Source organism: Capricornis sumatraensis, chromosome 8, assembly GCF_032405125.1.
Source record: "Capricornis sumatraensis isolate serow.1 chromosome 8, serow.2, whole genome shotgun sequence".
In the NCBI taxonomy this organism is placed as follows: domain Eukaryota; kingdom Metazoa; phylum Chordata; class Mammalia; order Artiodactyla; family Bovidae; genus Capricornis; species Capricornis sumatraensis.
In genome coordinates, this window is record NC_091076.1 from 86,289,993 (window position 1) to 86,317,441 (window position 27,449).

The window sequence follows — 27,449 nt, forward strand, 5'->3', positions numbered from 1 at the left end:
GTCTCAGGGGCCATGGAAATCTGCATGGTTGACTCTTGGGGGAGAAGCCTCTGAGGCCAGACCCATGGTGTCCTGGTGTGAGTGTGTTTGTGTGGACACATCAGCGTACAGACCAGGTGAACCCATAAGGGAGAAGCTGAAGGCCACGTCCCCTCACCCTCCTTTCATTGCTTAACATCAGGAACTCACAGTACAGCCCAGTTCAGAGATGTGGGCCCAGGCAATCCAGATACAAAGCGGCTGGAGCCTCCTGAGCCCCCGGGTGGTCTCTCAATGCCAAACATCATCATTCCACCCAGGGCCCCAGGCATGACCTCTCAAATGGCGGCTCAGGGGTTCCCCTTTGATCAGGCAGCCCAGCACCCATAGGGTAGTGTCTGCAGGAGGCTGGCTTCTGAGGGAATTTGGGAAAGTAGAGAAAGGTACAGCCCATGGTTCCCAGTCTGGAGTCCCAAGCCCTCAACAGCCTGAGGAGGCAGTCACATGGGGGTCCTGAGGTTCTTTTCAATATTTTTAAAAGCTTAAATGCAATCATACACATGCCTGTGCTAAGACCCCACAGACTAATTTAACGGCAAAATGGTCTTTGCTATTGTTCAACGTGAAAGATTCTGCAGCTCATAAGTCCTGATTAGCAATTAGATGTGCCTTTGATTAGTAAAACCAGTGAAACAAAGTCATTACTGACATGCTCTCAACTTCAGAGAAGGTCTTTTACATTGTGGGGTCTGTTGTAGAAGATGACAAGGGGGGCCCTTAGGGACAATCAGGTTGGGAACCACAGGGTGGAGACATCGGAGGCTGTAATGAGGCCCCACAACACTTCACAGATTCTCAAAACCTCTGAACCGCTGTCTGGGGGCCGTGTTGGGAGAGCAGGGGCCAGAGGACTGTTGGGGGGTTGTGGGGGAGGGTGCAGGCAAAACCAGGAGGGCCCTCCCAGAGACACAGCTCTCAAAGAAAATGACCCAACTCACTCCCAAATCTTTGGCTTTTGGGGGAGAAGCTTGTGGCTAACTCAGATCTTCCAGTCCCAATTCCTGCTGTTTGTAGCAATGATGTGGCCACTGTGATTACTTAACTATTAATGAGTCTGTTCAATTATTCATTGTTACATTTTTAAAACAAATCCTTTCCCTCTCTGCTCCTCTCAGCCTGCTTGCTTGGATCACAGTCTCCCGTTCAGACAAAAGGAGGCGGGAGAGATCTGCAGCTCTAGCAGCTCTAATAATCGAACTGTGCGACCCAGGAGCAGGAGCCGGAACGGGAAGAGGTGGCAGAGGGCTGGGAGCAGGGCCTCAAAAGCCTGGCCAGACAAGGAGGGTCCACCAAGAGAAGCTGGCTGGAGGGGAGGGAGAAGGCCCTCGCCTCCTGTCCACCTAGCACAGGCCTACGGGATGCCACGGAACCCAGAACCCCTCACCCTGAGAAGGCAGAATCAGTGAGCCATGGAGAGGGACCAAAGAGGACGCCCGCACACATGACGTGGGCCTGACCGCCCGGGGCCATACCCTGGAACCCACAACCCCAGACGCAGTACCTGGCGCCGCGCTGGCTGAGCTGCCGGAAGCAATTACATCGTCCAGCATTAGATCTAAAAGAATGAAACACGACATTGGTCACTGACCGGACCAGGTGGGCTGGGCAGGGCCCCCTCAGCAGCTCACTTCCCCTGGGCTGTGACCCTCACTCTGCCTATGAATAGGGCATGCTGAGCAAGGGTGGCGGGTCCTAAGTACCAGCCCCAAGCTCGGACACAGGGCACTTGAGGAAGCTGAGCAATTTGGCCAGCTCATCAGGGTCACAGGGGCAGGGAGTTGGAGGCATGAGGAGAGGAGGAAGCCTGTCCTCCGAACAGATGTCCACTCCCCAAGCTGTGGCCTCAGCTGCACCTGAGAAGGCTGCAGACCCCAGAAGGGGAGCCAGCTGGTCAGGCAGGGCCACAGGCACCTCCTGCCAAAAGAGTTCCATCTGCAGATGACCTGCCGAGAAGACAGACTGCAAGGAGGGGCAGGCGGGGCAGGGGTGGGAGCACGCTGCTGGGGGCAGTACGCCTGCTCAGCCCCAGTCGTCCACCAGGAGCAAAGATGCGACCCCTATCCCAGAGCTGCTGCCTAGAGGTCAGTGTCCTAACCCTGGAGCAACCCCTCTCACAGGGAGCATGCGCTCTGTCCCGCCCGCTTCCATTTCACAGCCCCCAACAGCCCTCCCCTGGCTCCAGATGCCCTAGAGCCAGGGGCTGGGGGCACCGCAGCCCTCCACCTGCTTGATAGTGCTCACATTGTAACAAACCAAAGGGAAAACGCGGAGCACCACGTACATCTTATCAGCGTAAGGAAGACGGCTTGTGAAAGGGTGGAGAGAAGAGGGCAAACCCGCAGACGAAACAGAGACAGACATACAAAGGCTTGGGAAAACCCACACATAAAGACACTTAGAGAGACGTGGGCGACTGAAAGAGAGTTACACTGATTGATTGTTGAGTACGAGACAGACAGGCAGGAGCCCTGAGATTGGGAGGTGACTCAAGTGCAGACACGCCTGGAGACACATGGGGACACAACAGGACCCGCACTCACGCCTCGTGTCCTGGAATCTGCAGTCTTTCGCTTAGTCTCGGCCACCCATAGTAGGAGTGTGAGGAGGCCTGGGGTAGGGGCCTCACCCGGTCAATGGCAAGAGGTGTTGGAGATCGTAGATGAAGGGCTAAAGGGTCTAAGGCCAGAGCGTCATGAGTTTAGAGTTCCTGTGACCTCAGACCCTCCCTGAGCTGGGTGTGTATTTTTGAACAGCTTAGCAAAAAAAAAGAAAAAAATGACAGTTGGGAAGCCAGGGAGTTTTGCTGGAAACAGGGAGAAAGGAGCGGTCTGGGGTTTGCACGCCACGGTCCATCTGCACAGTCTGCCAAGGCCTTGCCCATCAGCTACAGACACCGGGCAGCCACAGGTTGAAGATGTTTGCTCACCAACCGTGGGGTGGGTAAGGTGCCAAGTGCCAAGGTCAGGATCCCTGGATACCGGCACAGGGCAATGAAACGGGGTTTTCTTCCCATGACGCTCCTCTCAGAGTCAGGCTGGGAGGGACTGTGCATCAGCTCCCACTGGCATCATCTGGGGAGCACGATGCTGAGACCGGGAGGTCTTCAGAGGGGAGCTCCCTTACCCCACAGGGCTGAACTGGTCTGCTTCATGCAGGCTCTAAAGGCTGACATGCTCTTGAGGGGAAGGAGGTGAGGAGGGGGTGGGAGCATCTTCTCCCTGCCCCAGCCCCAGCCCCTGGCCCCCTACAGTCGCAAGGCCAAGGTCAAGTATGACTCAGAGAGATGTGGAAAGACTACCGACCAGCCATCTGCTTCTCCTTACTCCTTCTCTTTTTCTCCAGTCTCCGTAGACGCTTCTCCTCCCGCCGCCGGGCCTCCTCTTCCTCCTGGTGCTGCCGACACTTGTGGAAGTTCTCTACCACCACGCCAACGAACATGTTCAGGACAAAGAAGGCCACAATGAGCAGGAACGAGATGAAGTACAGCAGCATCCAGGGGTTGTGGTTCATGATGGGCTGGTGGGGAGCAGGCAGGACAAGTGAAGACATTAGCCTGAGGATAACTGTCACAGGTGCTGCCCCCCAGCTGGGTTCCTTAAGACAGGGCCTGCATACTCAGTTATACACAGATCCATCAGGTGAGGTCAATGAATGGTGCGCACTTGGTGTTAGCCGGTAGAGAGGTTTGGGGACTGTGGCAAAGAAGACAGTGGATGTTTTATCCAAAATGGGGGAGTTGCTTCTTTGTTTCAGTTGACTCCTGCCCTTAGGGAATGCAAGTCCAGTGTTTCCAGATCTTTGGACTCAAGCAGACCCAAATCTGGATTTTTCATGTGAAACTTGTCAACTTTTAATTGTTTAGTGGCAGTGTTAGTCACTCAGCCATGTCCGACTCTTTGTGACTCCATGGACTGTAGCCCGCCAGGTTCCTCTGTCCATGGAATTCTCTAGGCAAGAATACTGGAGTAGGTTGCCATGCCCTTCTCCAGGGGATCTTCCCAACCTAGGGATTAAACCTGGGTCTCTCGCATGGTGGGCAGATCCTTCACCATATAAGCTACCAGGGAAACTGTTTAATTTTTTATCACTAATTTAAAATTTTAAATATGTTGCAAGCCAATAAAGCAAGCCCACATTTGTCCTCAGGCCACCAGTTACAGCCTCTGATATTAAGATGTAATACCTTTCGGATGGCATTTTGCCAACCTGCTTTGCTGTCTTTCTATCCACTGCCTGCATGCATCACACCTGGAGCTGGCCCATCGTGAGTGACCTGAGTCCAAAGATGGATACTGCCCACCTCAGCCCTACCTGCTGGTCCACACCGACAGCATCCAGCCCATCATACATGATATCCACCCAGCCATCCTTAGAGGCCAGCACGAACAGGGACATTAGGGCCTGGGGGGAAGGGGAGGAAAGGACCATTTGAAACCTAGGATGTATAGCCAAGACACCCACCAGTGACCCCCAAAGCACCTCCTGGCAATAGCTCGAGGGACCCTAGGCCTTCAGAGGCTAGCCCGGAGTCACACTCCAGGCTCCATGAGAGTTCTATGCCCCAAGGCTCCATATGGCTGCTATGAAGCCAGAAGAACCATGGGAGATGACCTCAGCCAGGTAGAGCAACAGGCCCCAGAGTTCTGGAAATCCAGACACCAAACCCAGAGTGGGGCAGGGAAATACACCAGCAAAACTGAGCGAGCTATTTCATTTTCTACATTTCTGTTTCTATGAATGTGGAATGAGAAAAAGAATCATCTTGACAATACACCTGCACCTTGTACCGTGCTAAAGAAATGCACCATCTCACTGCATGGAGATCCCACTAGGACCCATTCACTAATGATGAAACAGAGGTGAGCGAACTGCCCCGCATGCATCATTAAGCATGGACTTGCATCCTCCCCAGACTCCTGCCCCCTCTCCCACCTCCACCTTAGAGCCTGGGACTCACCTGGCCGAGGTTGTCAAAGTTGTATTTATGCCGGACCCACCGGTAACTGGCCTCAGCACAGTCAGACTTGTTAGTGATGTTCCTGGTGTCCTCGCCCTGGCACACAAAGAACTTCCCTTTGAAGAGCTGAACACACACATAACCAGAGACACAGAAAGAAGTGAGCTGTGAGCACAGGAAGCCCAGACCAGCCCTGGGGCCTAAGAGCTCCAGGTGCACCCTCGGTGAGGGCCAGGTGCTCGGTCAAGTCAGAGACACACTGACAGTAACCTCCCCTGTAGGCACCCCTTCCTCCAGGCTCCTCGGAGCAGAGTCCCTGGAGAGGAAGGAAAGGTCCTAGGGGAGGGGACTGGGAAAGGGTGGAAGGAGGGGGACAGTCATTCATTTCCTACGAAGAGGGAGGCCAGTGATTCTCCAAGTGGGGTCCCTGGACAGCAGCATCAGCATCATTCAGGAACGTGCTGGAAATACAAATTCTCAGGACCAGCCCAGACCCACTGAATCTGACACACTGCAGGAGGGCCAAGAGATCTGGTTTAGAGGTGGGGGCGGGCAAGGTATATGGATTCCACTCAACAGATGAGGAAAACTGAGGCTCAGAGAAGCAAATTCACTCACTAAGTTTATACAACAAGAAGGTGGCGAAAAGGGGGCTCAGGCTCAGGTCCTTTTGACTGGAAAGCTCACCCTCACTCTAGAACGGACCAGCTATGACTGTGGGGAAGGGACTGAGGGACAGGAGGACCAGGGGCCTAAGTAGGCCAGAAGTAAGAAGTGGAAGGGGCACCGCGTGTGCAGAGAGACACCACACAGTCTTAGCAAATGTATTCTGGCCTGGTCTCTGGAGCCAGAGAATTTGAGGAAACCCAAGAATACCTCCCTTGCCCAAGGCAGAGTGGAGACCCCAGGAAGCCAAAGGAGGGGATAGGGAGGCGGGCAGCCAACCAGAAGCTCCCTCTGGCCCAACAGCCAGCCGTCTATGCTACAGCTGAAATGTCTGGAGCCTGGAGCGAGGAGGGGTACTCTAGAGGAGAGGGATGAATGAGCTCCCCTGGCCCCTAGAGGTGCCTGCTAAATCCTGCAGGCAGCTCCCTTTCTTTTTCCTCCAAAGCCAAGTTCCCTCCCTGGGCCAGAGGCCAAGTTTCCCCAGCAGCCCCCACTTACTGCCTCGTCTGGGGTCTGCACCAGCCTGCCTGCCAGCTCACTGCTAACCTGGCCCAGCTGTCTGAGCCCTGGATCCCCAGGCCTGGCCTGCAGCCCACTGGCTCCAGTAGGGAAGGAAGGGAGGGGACCCCTGAGCAGACTGCAGGCCAAGGCCAGCGTCTGCACTCAGAGCAGTGCATGAGGGGGCAGAACGGCAGCCTTTGCGGCACTGGTCAGAAGCCCCTCGAGGCCCTCTCCCCTTGCTGGCCTCTTCCCGGCTCCCAGTTTTCTGCAAAATGCCCAGGAGGCGAAGGAGCCCGAGGGCCTTTGGCTTCAAGGCTTTTCTAGGATAAAGGTGGCAGCAGCTCCTGGAGCCACAGCATCCAGGCCAAGAGGAAGGCCACTGCTCAGGTCTCTGCTGATAGCTGGCTCTGGACCCCCACACACCTGCACCCCCAGGATGCCAAATATGATGAAAAAGGCACAACAGATGACCACAATGTTGCCAATGGGCTTCAGCGAGGACATCAGCGTTTCCACCACCAGCTTCAGCCCCTGTGCCCGGCTGATTACCCTGGGGAGAAAGGGAGGCGGGTAAGAGGGGTTCCCGGCTCAGACATTCCCTTGGCCTGCTTGCCACCCCCTCCCATCTTGGCTCACTGGTCCCCATCCTGGGCTCTAGTGGAGGGAAGAGGTTGGCTTTCTGGGCTCACTGTGCAGAGACTCCCACCCACCCCCACACCTAGAGCTCTAGGATGGAGTCTGGGTGATGACTCAACCCAGGGATGCAGAATGTTGTGGGGATGGGGAGATAAACTTGCGTGGAGCATGTAGAGGGCAGCCAGGAAAACCTCACTGGTCAGTCAATATCTGCCTCATCCATGTCCCCACCCACGGCAACTTCTGACTCTCAGCTGGGGTTCAGGGTGACTGTCTGATTGGGGAGGGTCTCCTAACAGTGCAGACCCATTGCTAGAAGTGGTTCCTGGTGGGTAGTCCCTGGGATGGGGGAGAAAGCGCGGACGCAGGAAACAGTCTGTCACTTCACAGGGAAACTCAAGTTTCGCCCCTGAGGGTTCCACACAGGGAGAGCTGCAGCTGAAGGGCATGAGGCCCTGCCTAGGGGCCCCTGTATGGCGTGCCCTGTCGGAGTGCGTCACGTGAGGGGGTCCCTGAGTGGGATGCCTGTGGAGGGAGAACACCGGGGCCACAGCTAAACCAAGTGAGAAGTGATGCCGGGAGTGGGAGGCAGGGTTCCCGGTGGAGTCACAGGCCGGAAGCAGGGGCAGATGGGGTGCTGGCCATGAGGGTGTGCCTGCACCTGAGGGGGCGCAGGGTCCGCAGCAGCCGCAGCACCCTCAGCATGCCCAGGATCTTGGTGCCGCTGTCGGAGACCATGGACACCAGGATGTCGATGATGGAGATGAGCACCAGCAGCCCGTCCAGCACATTCCAGCTGCTACGCAGGTAGGCCTGCTCCCCAAAGCACCAGCCCAGTGCCACCACCTGGGGATGCCCCTGCGTCACCAACACTGCCTCCTCCCTGCAGTCAGTCCCCAGCCTTGCCCCCTCGGTGGCCCAGCCTCTCCCCTGCCCTCCCCCCAACAGCCGGAAACCAGATGGCTTCCATCCAATGCTGACCGCCCCCCGCCCCCCCCAACATCACCTTCACTGTCATCTCAGCCAGAAAGACTGCGGTGAAGATGTAATTGGAGAGGGTCAGGAAAATTCGTTCCTGTAAAAGAGAGCAGGCAGGTATTGCCAGCGGGACCCCCTCTGTGGGCCAGGTCTGCTCTGCGCGCAGAAGCCAGGAGCTGCCTTCAGTGTTTAACTCGGAACAACCACCCCACACTCTCCTCAACATGCAGTCTCCTCCCTCCTCTCCTATTGTCCCTCAAACACACACACACACACACACACACACACACACACACACGGAGCCAGCGTCAAGCCCCTTGACTCGCTCAGAGCTCTGAGCACAGTCCCACTCCTGCCCCCTGCCTCCTGGAGCTGCCTTGAGGGAAAGTGATTCCCACCACAGTGCTGTCATCTGAGCCCCAGCGCTCAGGCCCTATTCACTGGTTCCTTTCTTAAAACTGGAGCAGCGTTTAGCTTGATCTCTCGATGCTCCATCCTACTCGTCCCTGCTCCACGTACTTGCTCTCCTGCTGTGTGCCCCAGAAATGGAGCCGCAGGGCAAGATGGGGGCCTGAGTACAGGCTGTGCATCCCCAGGCACCACATTTATGCCAAGCATAGCAGGAGGCTGGGCAGGAAAGAAGGCGGCCCAATCCCCTGATATCTGTGAGCTGATTCCATCGTTGTGTGGCCAAGAGAGGGGTGTAGAGAGCTGGAGAGGCAGCGGGTAAAGTGTGTCAGAGGGAGTGAGAAACAGGGAAAGGGGGAGAGGGAGAAGCATGTGATGGAGCTGGAGATGCAGGGGCTGAGTGGGAGGGTGGGGGAGAGACCCGCCACGGCGAGCTCTGAGGCAGGAGGCAGACGAGGGGGTCTATGTGGCTGGCCACCCTTACTGCATGCATACAGGCTCTCACCTATTCCCAGGCTGGCCCCTCCATTGCCCATTTCCCTCTGCCACCATCACCCCTTCCCACCGACCTGGCTGGAGCCCACCCTAATGGAAAACAGAAGCTCTATAACGTTGAAATCCGAGCAATGGTGTGGGAGGCCACAAGGAGGACAGGGTCTACCTCCAAGTTGGTGGTCCAAGATGTCATGAGGGGGAAACAGAGCCCCCCACCTTTCTAGGCCTCATGTCATTGCTGAGGGGGACAGGCTGTGATGCCAGCCGGGGGAGAGAGCTCCCAGGACTAGCCAGGCCCATCCTAAAGAAGCCAGGCCTGAAGGAGTGTGTCCACACACTCTGACCCATGGCCTCTCCTCTCCTGAGGAGGCCTGGCAGGTGCAAAGCCAAGCATAAGTGACCAATGCTCCCCAGAAGGCCCCTAAAATGCTACTTGTTTGTAACCTGGCAAGACCCAGAGGAGCAACGGACAGCTTCCCTCCCCTCTGGGGCACCACCCACGGGGCGGGCTGGGCAGGGTGCCTCCCCGTCAGTGCACAGGTCCTGGTGAGAAGGAGACCCTTGACCACTCAGACCAGCTAGGGCCAGGCTCACTGTTGGCATCACTGCAGTACTCACTGACTCACATACAGGCCTCACGAGCCCTGGCGCACAAGAAGGCAAACAGCAGCGGCAACAAAGCTTACTTTTGCCCAGGCTAGGAGCAAGCCCCCCAGCTGGCTGCTTTTTCACAGCAGGGAAACAGGTGAGGCTACAGGAGGCATCCTGGGGTACCAGTTGCAAGGGTCAGAATCAGGGAGATTCCTGGCTCCTTGCTTCCGCGTCTCTCTGGGCCTCCCTGCCTGCCTGGCTCGCTGCATGGGTACGAATCCTCTAACCCGGGAGGACAGGGCACCAAGCAGGCACTCAGCAACTGCCGCCAGCCCCAGTGACTCACAGCACTGTGGGGGTCGATCTTGGGGCGCTCCATGGCGATGGTGATACAGTTCAGGAAGATGATGACGAGGACCACGTGGTCGAACATCTTGTGGGTGATGATTCGGTGACACAGGAGGCGGAACCTGCTCCAAGACAGAGGCAAAGGCTGAGTGGGGGTAAAGCGGGATGGCAGTGAGGGGCACTGCCCAGCCCCTACCCATCCTGGGCCCTCCCGGCCCGAGGCCCTGCTCTCACCCACCCCCATGTCAAGGGACACTTCTAGCATCCCTGGGACAGAGTCACAGGAGAATTACCCATGAGAAGGAGAGATCGGGGTGCTGACCTTGACTGAGGAGGGAAGATGTAGGCAGACCAAGAGTCTCGCTCCAGGCAGCAGGCAGGGAGCCGGGTGCGGACCCACGCCCTTATCCGTTCTGCTTTGCTCTGTAGAAGGATGGCCCGGGGAGTGAGCAGAGCCAGGTCTCCAAGGTCCTGATCCCTCACTCCTCAGTAGCTCCGTGGCCCTCACTCCTAGTCTGCTCTCTCCACTCCGGCCCAGCCCCCTTCCTGCCTTCCCTCCTTCCCTCCCCACTGGGCTTGGAATTATCAAACATTGTCCCCATCACAGCTGTCTGTTCAAAGACACACCTGGGATGAGGAGACGCTCGCCCCTTCTCATGTGCTAACCCTGAGGTCCCAGGTCCCTGAGCCCCATCCCCAGGGTTAAAGGTGGTGGTGAGAGGGCTGGGGAAAAGGTGAATGGATAAAAGTGGTGTGAAATCAAGGCTTGTGATGAGGTCGATATAAGAGAGGGGACAGAGGAGGGCATCAGTTTGGAGAGATGAGTGATGGGTCTTTCTGAGTCACGGGGGAGGGCCATGAAAGATTCATACACATCTGCCTGAAGTCATTCTTATCCAACAAGGACGCAGAGCTGCAGCCCCAGGCATGATGAGGATCTGGGGCTTGGTGGGGTGGGCGGAGGGACAAAGGGGCTGTTTGGAGCTTGGCTTCAGAGCGGATACCCCTTGAGATCCCTTGAGCGTGATGGTAACTGCCTGAATGCCAAACAACTGGGAGGGAGCTGTCCAGTCCTGCACCAGGTCAGGCACAGCTCCCCTCACTCAAAGTCAGGGGTGAGAGGTCACTGTGCCCACAGGGGCCTCACCAAGTTGCCCTCGTCATCACCATCGTCTCCATCCAGTGGGGGGTCATCGGGCCGCACAGCCTGACTCAGGCGTCCCAGGGCCGAATTGCCGTTGCAGTCCTGGTGCTCAGAGGCTGAGCTGCGGCCGCTGGCTGTGCGGTACAGCCCGGGAACCTGCAGTGTGTCCGGTAGGTCAAAGGAGCTCTTAGCTTCCCTCTCCAGGGAGCCCCTGTGGCGGCGGTCACTGCCCACTGGGCTAGTGCGCTCCTCTTCCGAGCTCTCCTCCTCATCCTGGCTCTCCCGGCCCTCACCCGACAACAAGGACCTCCGCTCCCCACTTGGGCTCCTTCGCTTCAGGCTGGGGGCACGGCCCAGGCTGTTCCTGCTGGAGCGCCTGCTCGTCCAGCTGCTTGCTGCACTCCAGGGACTGTGTGGGGAACTGCGGACACTTGGCTGAGGAGTGAACAGACGAGAGATTGGTCTGAGCCACAGCTTCATGGCCCCACACCCCCTCACATTCATCCTGGCTCCTGTGAGCCTCTTGGCATCACATCGCTATAGAAGTGTGAGCAGGGGCCCCAGACCTGGATGCCGGGATTCACACCAGCTGTGTGACCTTAGGCAAGTCACTAAACCTTTCTGTGCCTCAGTTGCTCATCTGTGAAAGAGACATGACCTTAGCACCTATCCCTCGTTTAGTCGCATGGCAGGATAAAATCACAGTAACAGCTTGGGCCCTGACACCGACCACCCGGACTGAAATGGTGGCTCTGTCCTCTGCTCAGTGTGGCTCTCCCCACAGTTCACCCTGGTAATCTGAGACTCAGGTCCCCATCTGTAAAATGGGGCTAATATTGGTACCTAGCAGAGGGTTGCTGTGAGGATTACATGCTTTTATTAATAGAACACTTATAAGCAATGTCTAGAACAGTGTCTGGCACAGAATCAGTATCTGGATGGGCTTTGCGGTTATTAAGATGAGGTCTTAAGGAGGTATGCTATCCTCTGCTATGCTAAGTGGCTGCAGTCATGTCCGACTCTTTGTGACCCTAGGGACTTAGAGAGGTAAGGACGTCCCATTTTACAGAGGAGTCTCAGAGGCTGAGTCTTATCCCCAAGGACACTTGGGGAACAGAAGTAGAACTAGAACACCGCTCCTTGGTCCTCAAGGTCAGGGCTCTGGCGTCCGCCTAGATGTCCAGCCCTACTAACACCCCGGGCCTCGTCTAGCCCGTGGTTCAGAGGCTGTCCCCCTGGGCCCGCCAGCTCCACCTCTTTTCCCTCCTGACCCCTGTACAACTCCCACTGCACCCCCTACCGGTGACTTCATCTCGTGGGGTGCTCCTGGCTCAGCCGACCCACTGCTGCTGGTGCGGCGGGAGGGAGGGCCCAGAACCTCGGCCAGGCCGCTGCTGGAGCTTTTGGGCAATGACATGGGCGTGGCAGCCGTGTGGATGATGAGCGGTGGTAACAAGCTCCTCCGCAGCTCCGGGTGCTCTCCCAGAGACACCACTGCAGGGGAGAGAGGGTGAGACCCTGAGTCCACTCAAGGCTGGCCAAGAACCAGGGCCTGTACCTGCAGAGAGATACTCACAGGCCAAGCGCTTCTTCCTGTCCCCATCACCATCCAGGCTGGGCGAGAAGAAATCAGGCTCCGACTCCGACTTGGTGGTATCTCCCTAGGGTGGGAGAGCAGCGGGCTATTAGGAACCTGGCCCGGAAGCGGTTAGTGGGATGGACCAAGGTCTCCCTGTCTTCACACACACACACCACAGAGAGGCCACAAGGAACCAGCCACCACGGCACGAGGCATGCACTGGCTCAGACCAGACCCCCCAGGCACGGGGCCTAGGCCTCCCAAGGGCCCCTGTCACCCCAGAGAAGGCTGGGCTGTCTCCAGAACTCACAGCACAGCTCTCCTGGCTCGGACTGGCTCAAGAAGGGCCGAGGGGACAGGGGATAGTCCAGCGGGTGGGTGGCACAGGTCAGAGGGAGCTGGGGGCCTGAGTGAAGTGGTCACAAGAGCCTCAATTCCAAAGGCCACTGCGCCCTCTGCTTTCCCTCCATGACTGCCCTCCCCTGAGCCTCAGACCCGAGGACCCCAGAGAGAAATCGAAGGACCCCAGACAGAGCCGTTCAGCCCAAGGGATGTTCTCTACTTCTTTCCTCCTTCTTCCCAAAGACCCACCTCTTACCCTGGCCCCATTTTTACCTCTCTTCCTGTCTCTGGGACAGTTTTTTTCTTCCTCCTTAGCAGGTCAGTAGGTTCCCCAGTAATTACACACTTCTCCTTAAGAAGTTATTAAGAAATACTTGATTGCTACTTTTGATAAGGACATAAATATTGCGTAATTGGCATCTCAGGGGATCATTTTCATTAACTCAGTTTACATCCCTAACGAGGCCTTTAATTATCAAGTGGGATCTCCAGGGGGCTGCTCAGCATGCACAGTACCGTGGAGTCCCATGGGAACCCTGGCTTTGCCCCGAATTCTGGTGCCAGCGCAGGAGACAGCAGAGCACAGGCTCAGTGTGGCCAGAGGAGGAGGTGCCCCTGAGCACCTGCCGGCCCTCCCGGGCGGCCACGGGGCCAGAGACACAGAAGTCGATTGAAAATCCTGGTACATTCTGGCAAGAGGCACATTCACCGCCCCCCCCCCCCCATCCTCCAAAGACTTCTCCTAAGATGCGGCAACTTGTGGGGTCTCCAACAGGAGCTTAAGGCAAGGAGGAGGAGAGAGATGGGGGCGCTCGGTCTACGGCAGAGATCCTGACTCCACCGAGGCCCGACGACTCAGACTCTTCGGGGACCATGGCAGAGGCACGCACACGCGGTGCACCACGCACGTGCACACAGAGGATTCTAAGTCCCTTCCTTCTCCACTGGTCTGACGGGATGGATTGTGCCCTTTGCTGGTGAACAGGGCAGAGGCAAGGAGGCCCTCCCCTCAGTGTCCTCAAGGGGGAAGGGACTTAAAATCAAAGCAAACCTCACGACACCAAGGACCACCACAGCCACCACAGGTTGCACAGCAGCTGAGCGTGAACACAAGCACAGACACGGAGGCAGAGTGGGGGGCACAGGGCACCGGGGGCATGCCGACTCATGATCGCATACCTACCCCCTGGGAGTCGACAGGCAGCTGAATACAGCTTAACTGTCCACTCGCATCTTCCCGTTTGCTGATTTCCTACAGGGAGAGGGGAGGCAGGGGACGGGCACTGGTCACAGGCGCCCGGCTTTCAAACAGCAGCAATGTTGAAAGAGGAGGAGGAAACGGATGGGTGCAAACCCAGCAGTGGGGGAAATGAGACATGGGGCAAGAGAGGAGAAGAAAGGGGACAGAAGGGTCTTCCAGGATTCAACCACAGGCCCTGGAGCCAGAATGAATCTGAAGGGTGAGGGCAGAGGCCACAGAGATGGGAACAAGGAAAGGGAAAGAGACTGAGCCCCCAGTAACCCTAATGATAACAGCTACCATTCACTGGGGGTGTGCCAGGCATCACGAAACTGCTCCATTAACACTAGCTTACCCAGGTGAGGAGGTACAGCTAGCACCATCTCACAGGAAGCATCTGAGGTTTGGAGAAGTCAAAAAAATCTGCCCCATGTGATACAGAGAATAAGAGATGCATCTGGGCCTTGTACCTGAGTCTCCAGCTCACCTCTCACTGGCTCTGAAGCAGCAGGCATGGAGGGTGGGAAGGAGGAGTGGATGGAATGCAGAGGTGAGGGAGGAGCCCAAAGACCAGGCGCAAGGACAGGCCTCCTAACTGTAACTCTGCCCTCCACATCAGCATGCTCCTGCTGAGAGGGCACGTGGCAGACAACACTAGGATGATGGCTACGAGGTTGTTTGATATCAATTAATGGCCTCACACAGGGCCTGCTGTCTGTTCATTCAATTAAGTGTGCAGATGATAAATACTCAGGGATTCAGGGCGCTGCCCCCTGCAAGTTGGAAAGTCAACAACCCAGCTGGCTCAGACTCCTAGGCTACTTTCTCCTACATCTTGGCAGGGTGGCAAGCCCAGCAAGGGGTGACCCTTGAGGCCTCTTGCTGATGACGGCCAACAAAATGGGGGTGGCCACTGCCTCCACTGAGGTAGGTTGCCTCCTTGGTAAAAAAGCCGGTCATTGCAATAGCAAAAGCCAACCTCTTCTGCCAGATTTTGGGGCGCCCTCAGAGCCACAAGTGTGCCTCTGAAAATTCCATGCAGTTGAGGGCAGGTGTCTCTGCAGGTGTCCAGGTCACTGGCATTGAGTGACCAACCTCCGCACCGACCCAGGGGTTTATAGGATAGATAGTGAGTAGCTGACTTAGCTCCTCACATGGGCATTTCAGGGCCATGCTGCTGCCCACCCCCACGAAGAGGTTGATCTTGAAATCCTTTCTCCATCCCACCCCAGACCCAAAGCATCACACCCTGAGTGAGACCCTCTCCTAGGCACTTGTTGAGGAGGGTATGGCCCCAGACCCTGGGGAAACTCTCATGCTGGGACAGCCACAAGCCCCCAGGAGGGCCAGAGTGACTAGGCCAGGCCCAAAGGCCAGACTGCTCTCCATTCCCACACGCAGACTTTGTTGCTGCCTAGCAACCAGGCCAGTTCCACAGCTCTCAGTTTAACAAGGTGTCTGCTGGAAGGACTAGGGATGGGGAGGGGTGCCTGTACCAGGCATCTCCAGGACTGCCAAGACGGCTGAATGGCAACTTGAAGGAGGGAAATAGGCTTGGGATGTTTTCTATTTCCATAGAGTTCCACAGGAATTTTTCTGAGGGAATCTTAGCTGTCAGGAGCTGTGGTTTGGAAGACACTGAAGGACCACTGTCCCCACTCAGCTCCTCCACCCACAGGCCAAAAGCAGTGGCCAAGCGGTGGGTCTCCATGTAGACCTTGACTCATATGGAACACACTGACATCCTTAACCCTTTAGGCCACAGAGGGTTAATAAAGGTCCCATCCAAGGGAGAGTACCAATGTCCCTCCTTCCCATCAAGAGGCCCAGGCATCACCAAGGGTGGGGAGGAAATGCAACAACGGTTAACTATGGAACTCCAACGCGAGGACGCCGGCATGGGAGAGGCATACCCACACCTGCATCCAGCCCAGCCCACAGGGAACAGCCCTCCCTCGCAAGGCTGGGAAGGAGTCAGAAAATAGACTTTTGTTTTTCCACCGTGTGCTGGATATTTATAGACCAGGCCGCAGCGGGAGCTTCCATCCGGGTCACCCGGAGAGAAATGGACCAAGAGCTTCTCCACACCCAACCTGGAGCATTTCTAGGTTGAGTCGACCTGCCCTGTGCAAGGTGCTGGGAAGCTGGGCTGGGCCTGGGACTCGGGTAGGAAGAGCGGCTGAGCTGAGGGAGCAGAATGGTATGCAGCCCTTCAGGCGGAGACTGCATCCTGGCAGGGCGAGGGTGGGATCAATGTAAATCAATATTAATTGATGATGCTGCCTATGACGAAAGTGATGGCGCCTGGGCTGGAAATAGGACGCTCATCTCTGCCATGCCCGCAGCTAATTGGGCTCATTTCTCAACCAGGGCAGCTCAGTTCTGCCCGGGCGCTGGTGCCATCTTCACCAGCTCAGCCAAAGCGCAGATGATTTGCATGCAAACTTCCCCCACCCTTCAACTCAGATGGGTTCCTTCCAGATGTCCCCAAGCACACCTGTGCTCAGGGATCCAGCTGTCCGTGTGCCAACACTCATCTTGTCCAGCTCCCTGGGGTAGAGTGTAGCTGACTTTGTCGGGGAAGCCCACTCAGTAGCTCACCTTGGATCCAGGGATACTCCCGCCAACAACCACCCTGTCTCTCAAGTGCCAAGGGGCTGCCTGAAACTCAGAACCCCCCAGTCCTAGTCCCCCAGCCTGTCTGAAGGGCACTTCCTGCAGAACCTCCCAGGACACCGCCACTCCAGCAGTGCAGCCAGTTCCTCCTGGAAGTGGACTGCTGCAGGCAGGGGGTTACCTCCGTTTGGAAGCCCTCCACTAGAATGGCAACGAGCAGGTTGAAGAGCACATAGTTGCCAAAGGTCATGAGGGCGATGAAGTAAAGGGCAGCCCAGGATGACGTGGAGGCCATTCCATTGTAGAGCACCTTGTTCCAGTCCTCCTGAGTCAGGATCTGTGGGCCGAGGAAGGGAGTCAGGGCCTTTACCGGGGCACCCCCACCGCCCTGCCCACCCTCTCCTGTTGCCCTTGCACCTGAAAGACAGTGACGATGGCCCAGAGCAGGGAGTCGAAATTCTTCCGGTCCGGCAGCGTGTCCCCATCCCGCTCAGATGCAAATTTGCAGCCGAAGAGATGCATACCCAGGATGCTGAAGACAGGAGCCGCGGGATGGGGGTCAGGGCCCCAGAAACCCCTGCCCCTCAGGCCCTCACCCCGCTGGCACGGATGCCGCACCTGCCCTCACCTGAAGATGAAGATGAAGAGCATAAGCAGCATGCAGAAGGTGGCCACGTTGTCCATGGTCTTCATGAGCACCACGAGCTGCCGCTGCAGCGCCGGCAAGAAGCGCACCAGCTTCAGCACCCGCATCAGGCGGAAGGTCCGCAGCACCGACAGGCCGCCCCCCTGCTGGCCCACGATCTCCCACACGCTGCAAGGGGCGGGGGGTGGGGCAGGAGCCAGAGCCTGAGCCTGAGGCCTCTGCATGCTCACCTTCCCCCCCACCCCACCTACTGGGAGGGCGCAGAAGCACCTGAGGGCCTGGCCTGGCCAGCACTGAGAAAGTGGGCTCTGAGGGAAACTTGGGTCTCTAGGCGGGAGCTCCAAGAGGCAAGCGTCAGGGTGACAGCTCCCTCCCTCCTGCTCTCCCCTCCGGGCCAGTCCTCTCCCTCCTTCAGCCAAAGCAACAGCCTCAGGTTATGGAGTGTTTGCTTTGTTCTCTTCTAATGAAATCTAAAGCCAATTCCAAAAAGCAATAAAGCAGTTCTTCTGGCCCAGGGCCTGAGGCAGGGGGGAACAGTGGAACACTTTCCCAAGGTCTTGGAAACCCTAAAGCAAGTTGCCAGCGTGTGCGACAGTCTCCAAGCACTTTGTAAGCAGGGACAGCTGGCTGGGCCTTACACCTCCTCCAACTCTGCTCCAAAGCCAACTCCCCAATCTTTGCCCACCCCAGACCTGCATGGGGTCAAGGACAAGGAGTGGAAATGAGAGCAGAGATTTCAGAGGAGCCTGGCCAAAGCAGATGGAAGACCACATTCTGTGCGGAGCAAGGGAGGGCTGAGAGAGAGTGTGGTATGCGCTGCGAGGGGCACAGAGCATCCCCAGCTAGGGGAGCAGGGGGCCTCTGGGTCAGTGGGGCCTGATTCCAGGCCCAGAGGAACAGGGTGTGTGGCTCCTCACCCCAAGCTACCCTAAGGGCATTCCTCAGGCAAGAGGGAGCAGAGGGGCAGTCATACCTGATGACAACAATGACTCCGTCAAAGATGTTGTAGGGGTTCTTAATGTAGCCAAAGGGGCCATATACTAGCAGCTTCAGCAGCATCTCCAGGGCAAAAAGGCTGGTGAAGACGATGTTGCTGATTTCCAGGGCATTGGTGAGCTCCTCAGGCTAGAAGACAGGGTGGACCGTGAAGGAGCAGAGGCTTGTCCCTGAGCCCCTTGTCCCCGTCCTCAAAAACATCTGGCCTTCCTACACATCCGGGAGCAGGGACAGCAAGCTAGGGGCTGAATGCTAGGGCTAATGGGAGGACGCCCCCCAAAAGCATCCATAAGAAAATGCACTCGGGGTGGCCAGGGCACAAAGCCCCCAGCCCCTAGTTATTTTCAGCTGAGTCTCTGATCCTGGGGCCACAGGCTCGCTGTGGGTTCCACCCACTTCCTACTGGGTGCTCCGAGACCCAGCCTGTCCTGTGCTGTCACGTCAGCTCAGCAGGCCCAGGCCAGCTGTGCACTGATGCTGGTGGACACCAGAAGGTGATTGCCAAGGCCTCATACACATATCCAGTCACACAGCCATACGCGAAGTCACATGTTCTCCCCAATTACTCTGTGGACTTGGCAGCATTTTCTTGGACAACTGTTGGCAACATTATTTCCTTCCAGGCACACACACACTGCATACACGTACACACAAAGACACACAAATGTATACATGCGCACACACACACGTGCACACAAACAAGCATGTACATACAAACACACCAATGAGCAGATGGGAGATCCCCAAGAAAGATGTCACATATGATGTGGTACCTGGAGCTGCTCCCCGAGACTGGGACACCTGGGTTAATTCTCAGCCTATCCTGTCAAATCACTGTGTGACCTTTAGCAAGATCCTTAATCTCTCTGGTCAAATGTAAAACACTGGAAGTAATACTACTACCCAGGGTCTGGGATTAGGACAGCGAACACGTACTAGAGAGGTCATCAGACTTAATGACAAACTCTACTTCATTTGCTCTTCTAGCACAGAATATTAAGTGCCTCCTCCCTGTTAATATGGTGGCTCAGCGGCAAAGACTCTGCCTGCCAATGTAGGTGCCCCAGGAGATGCAGGGTCAGTCCCTGGGTTGGGAAGATCCCCTGGAGGAGGAAATGGCAACCCACTCCAGTACTGCTGCTGAGATGATCCCATGGACAGAGGAGCCTGGCAGACTATAGTCCATGGGGTCACAAAGAATCGGACATGACTGAGTGACTGAGCATCCCTCTTAATATTAAGTCCCTACCATATAATCCACCAGGCAGGCAAAAACATGCCAGCAATGCTCCCTGCCTCCTGGGAGTTCAGAGTCTAGCTGGAAACAAATCATACATACACGAAACAGTTGAATAACCACGAGAGGCCTTAGATGCTTTGGTGCCAAAATAAATTATCCAGATAGTAAATCCAGGAGTTTGGAGGAGAGAAGGTGACTGAGGAACACACTGGGAAAGCCTTAGCTGGGAGACAGCTCTTGAAATGAACTCTGAGGGTGAATGGGGTCTCTCCAGGCAGAGAGGAGGGGAAGGCATCACAGGGCTGAGGACAGGGAACGAGCCATGTCAGGGGAGAAAGGGAGGCCCAATCTGGTTGATGACTGAAGCTGCAGGGTGAAATATGATTGGCTCAATGGAGCCTACTGCCCACCTGATGAGGTGTTTTGATCACCCCCAAAGCCCAAGGTGCATACTAGCTACACTAGAAGTTTGAATAAACAACCAGTGAAGTCCTTAGTCCATCAGATACCTCCCCCTGTTTACCCAGCTGCCTCATCTGGCCAGCTGCCCAGGTAGATCACCCAAGCATGGAGTCAGGCTCTGGGTACCACCAAATATATCTTAATAATCCCAATCTACACAGCCAGCCTGGGTGAGAAGTGGGAGAGGTGGTAGGCTGGGCCTTCTGATTGGTAGGTGAGGGGCATTTGAGAGGTCAGTGGCTTCTCAGAAGGAGAGAAGTTTTCAGCCCACGCATGGATTCTCTCCAGAGAGGTCTGGGGAGCTGAGCCAGGGTCAGCTGGCAAGGCCGAGAGCCAGCTGTCCAGAGACGGAGTGTCACGTTGCCTCAGCAGATCTCAGGTGAGAGTTTGCCCCCCAGACTGTGGGTGGGGGCAGTGCCACCTGACTTAGCCAGTGGGGTCACAGAGGACCACAGCACAGGGGAAGGGGCCACAGTCAGGACAGCTAAAGCCCAGGGCTTAGGCCCCCCGGGACTAAGTGGATCACCCACCTTCTGCTCCCAAGTCCAGTCTGTCGGGAAGCTGTGGTCAGTGAACCTGCCTCTCTGTCACTCTGCCACCTACCCAGTTGTCCATTCTTGGATTTGATAAAGATGGTAAGCGCAGGCCACATGGGTACGACGCTCTGTGGGTCTCACCTCGTACCATGCACACAACAACCTTCCCTTCCACATCTTGCAGATAAGCACAAGAGGCCAAAAGATGATGCACGGCCAGTGGCAAGTCACAGGATGGGGAGAGTGGGAGTGGGATCCATTCCCACCCTACTCTGACTCCAAGAAGAGTAGACAGACAGGATCCAGAGGTGACAGTGAGAGGCTCATGAATCCAGACACATGGACGGACTGAATACGTAAAGTATCTTCTTTGGTATATAAGTTATATTCCACATGAATGCAGAGGCATTAATAAAGAACAAGTCTGAAAGTATAACTGAGGCACACACATATAATGGGTATAGTTTAGAGCATATGAATTAGCCACAAAAAAAGCCACCGAAGACAAAACTTAATAAAATGGTGACAACATGATAGCTTTTGGTATCATGTATTTACTTCATTGGTGAATCTGTGAAGTACAGCCAGGTGTGTAGGGAGAGGGATGTTCTCACTGTTTCTTGATGTTGTCTACAGGGCTGGCGGCAGTCTGTACCTGAGGGCTCACAGATAACGCACAGACACACACGCTCCTGCCAGCACCCCAACCTAGAGCCTCATCAGAAGGGTGGTGCAGGCTCCCCGAAGGCCTGCGTCACCGCTCTCCTCGAGGGTTGGCGGCAAAGGCCGGAGCTCCAGCCTGCCCAGCCAGGAGGCTCCAGGATTGAAGGAGCAGGTAGGAAGGAGGGCCTGGCTGGCACTCTCCCCCGGCCTTCACTTGTTCTCCTCCGTGCACAAACTTATGGGCAACGCCTATTCCCTTCCAGGGCACCGAATTCCCCGTGATCCATGGGAAAAAAGCGCTCTTTTCTCAGACAGCCAGGTCTGCCCAAGTTACTAAATCAGAAGCTGGGAATGTTCTGCAAATGCAGGACGAGGACGCAGAGATACAATCTTAGCAACACCGTTGCCCCAGGGACCAGAGCCGTGATCACAGTCACTGCAGCTGCAAAGGGACAGAGAGGAAGCCAACTCTGACTAGTGCCCTGCACCGCTAAGCCCTTCCTCCCAGAGGTCCGTTTCCTCCCTGCTCACACCAGAAAAGGGAGGGATGTAGGCTTCCTTGACGGCAAGGAGGCTGAGGTTCCGAGATGTGGTGCCTTGATGGAGGTCACATCGCGCGCTTAGAAAGGCCCACCTGCGCTTGCCTCCACATCTCTCCAGGCTGCCGCCCCGCACACACGCAGACCCGCAGACCGCCGGCACAAACTCGTACAAGCCCCTCTGGCGGCCAGGAAGTCCTTTTTCTGCTCTAGACTGCATCCTCCCTCCTGTTCAGGGAGGTCAAGGCCCAGCGGGGGTTTCTGCACATGGAGGCCAGGCAGCTTGAGGTTCTCACCCAGAGGCCCCAGGCTCTTCTCTATGTGACGCTAACTGTATATCTCCCATCGCCCAGTGCTTCCCCTCCCCTTAGCCTGTCAGCCTGGAGTAACTGGGCCCCGGGTAAGCTGCTCAATACTTCCCAGCACCAGGACTCCCCTGAAACCCAGAGCACCTTTATCCACTAACCCTTAAAGTCCCCATGGTGTGTGCAACCCTGCTAAGAGGTGGGGCTAAACCTGAATGCAGGAGGCCTGCCAACTCGGAGACTTTCCACTTGGGTGACCCAGGCAAGTCCTTAACCTTGCTGGTTCCCAGTGGCCTCTTCTATTAAACCGGGTAACACCCCTTTGTGGCAAGGCTGCTCCGCCCTGTGGAAACACCCAGGCCAGAGTCCTGCTCTACTGGCCCCATGGGCACTGACAGCAGTCCTCACATGGGGTAGAACAGAGTGCCTGCAGTCTGAAGCTAAGCACCATGTGGAGGCAGACACCAGAAGGGCCCCAGGAACTCAAGCCAGCTGAGGTCAGTGGGCCAGTGGGGAGAAGGCAGTGGGAGGAGAACTCCCATGGAAGGTATCCCCGGCTGCCAGGGGGCGTGAGCAAAGGAGCAGAGGAAGGAATGTGCAGGGCATCCTCCAGGACAGAGGATCCAGTGTCTGCCCTGGCCAGAGGGTGGGAGGGGCCTCTCGGCATCAAGGCTGCCAGGTGGGCAGGGCCAGCCAGAATGGCCTTGACTCTGCTCCATGACTTGCCTCAGGCTGGACTTGCCTCTGCCCATGATCTTCTGGGGGGAGGGAGGAGGTGTGCAAAATGGTATATTAAGAAGATTAAGCCACTGCAGTGGTGGCAGCCTGCGGACGGCTTGGAGTGACGAAGAGGCTGCGAGTGATTAGGGGATACTGCAGCGGTCCAGGCGGGAGGCCTGAAAGCCGGCTCTGACAGACAGGGATGTGCCTTTCGCAGGGAGGGTGCAGGCAGGGACAAGCCCAACCAGAACTGAGGGGAGTCACTCTGGCCCTGCCAGATCCTCATCCCCTGCCTCTTCTGAGGCCACCTGTTCCCAGGACCCTGGAGTCTCTGCTCCCCAGTTCTGGCTCCTCGGCTCACCTCACCTCTGTTTTTGACAGTTCTGTGCCACTTTCATAGTCAAAAGAGGTGGTGCAGGTGGGCCACAGCGATGGGGGCAAGGGCCACTGGGTCAGCGGGACCTCACCCCTTCTCCTCCTCCAAGGAGGTGTGGGAAGTCAGGGGACGCCTGGGCAGCAGGAGGTTGCTAGGAGACCTCACAGGCCTCATCACACAGATCACGGCCTTGCTCTTCATCGTCCCCCTGGGGGGACCTCCCAGCATGTTTTCTAGCCCTTCTAGGCCCCTTGTTAGGTGGCATTGTGCTTCAGTACCTCACAACTTGAGATGACTTTAGTCTCTCCCCATGGTCTCCTGTCAGCTCCCCAGAGCCACCCCAGGGGGACACACAAGCTAAGCAGGCACAGGACACCCACAGAGCTCACTCGGCCTGAGAGAGTCAGCCCAAGCTTCTGTGACTTAAACTTTTGAAGCTATGGCCCCTGCCCCTCATTCGGCTGTGCCACCTCTCTATCCAGTTGTGGTGGGCCATCTAAAGGCTGCCCTCAGGCCACAGATCTCAGAGGGTTCCTGTCCAGTCCAGGTTAGTCCCCCCTCCCCCAAGCCCGCCTCATTGCTGCAACTGTCAAATTGCTGAGCTTTGCTATTTATGAACCCGTGCCGACTGGACAGGGAAATACCCTACTGGGGCCCCCGGGTTGCTCTGCGCCTGTATGCGTGGTCCTCATCGTTGGGTCTCCATCTTTCACCCCAGGAGCTGCTTCAGATCTTCCTCCCCTGGGCCTCCATCCCACTTCCCACCTGGCCTCCTGCCTCCTGGGGCTTCACGTCCCCCCCAGACAGCTCTGCATCCCGCAAGCTACTCGTCTCTCTTCCCACCCGGAAAGGAGCCAGGGCCTCCTCCACCTGGACCTTCACCCACCCCCTGGCTCCATCTCATTCCATCAGCTGCCCCTGTTTCCTCACGTCTCCAGTATCCCTTCCCCTGCCTAAAAGCTGAAACCTTCACCTGGATCCAGGCCTGTTCACCCTTGAACCCCGGGCCCCACCACCCCAGCTCTCTCCAAGGACCCTCTTCCCAGTCTTCAACTTCTGGATGCCTGAACAATGCCTGGGCCTGCACTCGTCTCCCTGCCTGTGGCCACCTCCCTCTACTTCCCTGACTCTCTGCTGGCCATTTCCTGCCCTCTTCTCCCTCTCCCCTGCCATTTTGCCCTCAGGCCAACATTCCTCAGGGGTCAGCAGAGCCCACTTCCTTCCCTGGGCTCTCCCGCTTCTCCATCTCCTGCATTCCCGCCTTTCCGGCTGTCACCAGGGTATGGACCACACAAACCAATCTCCCTCCAAGCCTTGGCTCCTCACCCAGAGAGCCAACCCGCCCGACAGCCTTCCCAGGATGGCCCCCAGCCAGCTCAGATGCAGCACGGCCAAAACAAGCCCTCTCACCCCCTCTCCCAAACCTGTTCCTTCCCCAGCTTCCCGGCTCCATGGACTTCCCTCTCCAGGATTCCATCTTGCAACCTCTGAGTTATCTCGGACTTATGCCTGCTCTTCATCCCTCTAGCAGCAAGTGCCTGGGCCCACAGACCTTGCCAATGGAATGGCTGTGCCCCACCCACTAGCTCTGTTTCCCCTCCACCATCCTGGGGGCCCTCCTTGCCTCTGATCTGGATGATAGAAATAGTCTCTGGGTCCCACCCCCAAACCAGCCCACACCTCCTGGAAGCTCCAGCTTCAAGAGCACTGCTGGATTCTTTTCGCCCCTGCTCAGATAACTTGGGGTGGAGTGGGGGAGGCTATATGATGGTCCTTCAGAGCATCCCATGCCTCCCTGTGCATTCCCAGGCCAGGCTGCCAGAACTCTCCCCAATCCCTCCACCAGACCCCTCTGCTCCTGGCCTCAGCTGCCAGTGACACTTTTCTTTCAAGGCCACTCTCACAAGACACCTCCTTCAGAAAGCCCTCCAAAATCCCCGACCTGGGTGTGAACATCTCTCCTCTGTCCCCAGAAATCTCCTTTACGGCATTTGGCATAATCAAGCAGAATGCCTTTTCTGCTGGAACCTAAGTTTCTTTGGAGCTCCTGGCACTTCCCATACCCCCAGTCTATTATTCTCTTCAAATGTGCTGTGCACAGGACGCACTCCCCCTGTTTGATGAATAGAGGGAGCCGTAGAGCCAGAGGATGCCCCCTTCAGCAGGCCACCTCCAGAAAAGCACCCTTCTCCCTCCCACGTGTGGAGAGCCTTTGAAAGTCTGGGGCCAGGGCAACTGTAAGAGATTGTCCTCCAAAGTCTTATTTGGCCTGTAGTCCCAGCTCCTCTGCAGGCCAAGGGCTCCTGGGAGGCCCAAGGAACAGGACAGGTGTCTGTAAACTCCTGTCCTCGAAGTCTGCACTGGGGTATCCATGCATGTGTCTATCTTTTAGAGAGATGGCCCTAGCTTTTAACAGAATCCAAAAGGAGTTTGTGAATGCCCTCAAAGTTAAGACCTACCACATCTGGTCTCTTCCTCACCCCACCCCACCCAGCTTCCCTTGCCTTGAACAGCTGACCTCACTCATTTATAAATAGAAACCCTCCCTGAACATGTATCTAGAGTGACAGGATGGGCCCAGAGTCTGAGAAATGAGCAGAAGCATCACCTGCCCTGTCCTCTCGGGCCTGAAAGACTGTCTATTCTGGACCCTCCCTCCCTCTTGTCTGCAGCCCAGGATACCAGTGGGCTGTGTGCTCCCCCCGCCCCCAAACCTGCTGTTGTCTCTCTTCTAGAGCATGAGGTTGGCTCCAACTCTCAGCAATCCAGAACTAGGAAGGAAGGTGATTACGAAGTTCCTGTGTCCTTAAGACCTCATCTTCCTGGAAGGCCTTGCCCCCATGCATACCCAGCCAGACAGGTTCCAGGGGACACCTCTCTTCTGCACTCCAGAGACACCCTGGGCATCCCACAGGCAGTTTGTAAGCAATGCCCTCCAGCCCCAATATGCACAAGCCCCAGTGCTCCTCCCAGAAGCAGAAACCTGGGTGTCATCCTTGCTGCCACCTCACAAATATCCAACTGGAGTTGAGTTCTGCAGATTCAGCCACTGCCAGCTCTTCCCAGCATGCTTCTCTCTGTCGCCAGGGACACGGTATACCAACTGGCTGGGTTATGGCAGTAGCCCTCTCACTGGCCTCCCTGCCTCCTGTCTCTCACTCCCTTCTGCTCCCCACAGGGCTTCTGGTACAACACAAACACGTACCGTGGACTTGCTCAAAACCTTTGTTGGCACCTATCACCTTCAGGGTAGAATCCAAACTCCGTCCTATTCCTCTCAGGACCTGGCTCTGAGGTTTTTCCAAGCTTCTCTCTTATTGTTTGCCATCCCAGCCCCAACCCAGTGCCCAATTCACTCTGAACTCCTTATAACTCTCTCTGTTTTGGGGTCTGGTGCTTCCGGTCCTCCCCTGTGCTATGCCCTATTCTCCACCCTTTGCTAGCTACATCCCACTTTCCATTCAAACTCAGCTCCCAGGTCATATCCTGCGGAAGCCCTTCTTGAATCCTTTCCCCAGGCTGGGTCACGGGCGACTCCTCTGAGCATCCTTTCCCAGCAGGCACTACATCGAGTAAGTGTGACTGCTTATTTGTCATGGGGTCTTTGAGAGGAAGGACGGAGTGCCTTGGCCCGGTGTTGTACTGGAGCGTCTGGTTATGCATGTCTCTTCCCAACTCCACATGCAGTGCCATCACATTAGGAGTTAGAAACCGGCCACAGTGGGAGCATTTGCACCATGGAAATTGGTGAACACTGCAAATACCACAAATCAGTACCTTTTTTCCTTTTAAAGGGCTGGTTATTAAACATTTAGTAGCATGCCACTGCTTAGGCCCAACTCTGATGCCCAGAAAACGTGTGTGGAATGGATGGATGGACAGATGGGTAGTTCACAATTTCCCTGTTCCAGGTTCTGCCCCCTGGTGGGCAGGGCACACACATGCCTACCCTCTATCAGATTATATTTCCGACCTCAAGTCCTAGTCCTGCTCCCTTCTCAGAGTCCTGTGTCTGTCCTCCTCACCAGTCTCTCTGTATAAACCAGCCCTGCCACTTTGCCACCAGCTGTGGGGCTAAGGGGTGGGGAAAGCAGGACGGTGTGAACAGCATAGGGTCCACCTTGGGGAGGGTGGGGTATGACAAAACGAGTGCTTCCTCAGTCAAGGGCTTGGTAGAGTGCAGCCAGAGCATCTCTGTTCTTGACAGGAAAACCGAACGAAGGGTGAAGTTGGTGACGGTGGGAGAGGACAGGGCTGGAAAGAGGGCTGGGCTCCTCTTCCAGGGAAGCCCAGCAACACCCTCTCCAGTGCCCCTCAGTCTGATCAGTACCAGGATCGATGGACACAACCGCCTCATTACGAGCGCCGCGGGGAAACCATGAGCCTCTGGCCTCGCCTCTGTCAGCAGCTGCAGACGCCCTTCCTT

The 27,449-nt window shown here is 56.4% G+C and overlaps 1 protein-coding gene across 28 annotated transcripts in view; it reads right to left on the reverse strand.

The window, feature by feature from the left end:
* The window catches only part of CACNA1G (calcium voltage-gated channel subunit alpha1 G), a 60,995-nt gene that overhangs the window by 14,036 nt on the left and 19,510 nt on the right, over window positions 1-27,449 (reverse strand). For 5 of the 28 annotated variants that reach the window (XM_068978048.1, XM_068978063.1, XM_068978045.1 and 2 more), the window contains exons 10-26: window positions 18,160-18,311; window positions 17,169-17,354; window positions 16,958-17,072; window positions 16,722-16,877; window positions 13,868-13,936; window positions 12,340-12,424; window positions 12,064-12,257; window positions 10,767-11,198; window positions 9,942-10,042; window positions 9,618-9,741; window positions 7,806-7,874; window positions 7,461-7,645; window positions 6,587-6,713; window positions 4,997-5,122; window positions 4,351-4,440; window positions 3,363-3,555; window positions 1,541-1,594 (exon numbers count right to left, since the gene is read on the reverse strand). In XM_068978048.1, coding sequence (XP_068834149.1) covers window positions 1,541-1,594; window positions 3,363-3,555; window positions 4,351-4,440; window positions 4,997-5,122; window positions 6,587-6,713; window positions 7,461-7,645; window positions 7,806-7,874; window positions 9,618-9,741; window positions 9,942-10,042; window positions 10,767-11,198; window positions 12,064-12,257; window positions 12,340-12,424; window positions 13,868-13,936; window positions 16,722-16,877; window positions 16,958-17,072; window positions 17,169-17,354; window positions 18,160-18,311 — 2,458 coding nt within the window. Of the gene's footprint in view, window positions 1-1,540; window positions 1,595-3,341; window positions 3,556-4,350; window positions 4,441-4,996; window positions 5,123-6,586; window positions 6,714-7,460; window positions 7,646-7,805; window positions 7,875-9,617; window positions 9,742-9,941; window positions 10,043-10,766; window positions 11,199-12,063; window positions 12,258-12,339; window positions 12,425-13,867; window positions 13,937-16,721; window positions 16,878-16,957; window positions 17,073-17,168; window positions 17,355-18,159; window positions 18,312-27,449 lie in introns of all 28 variants that reach the window. The other 23 variants (XM_068978064.1, XM_068978047.1, XM_068978040.1 and 20 more) reach the window with 13 other exon arrangements.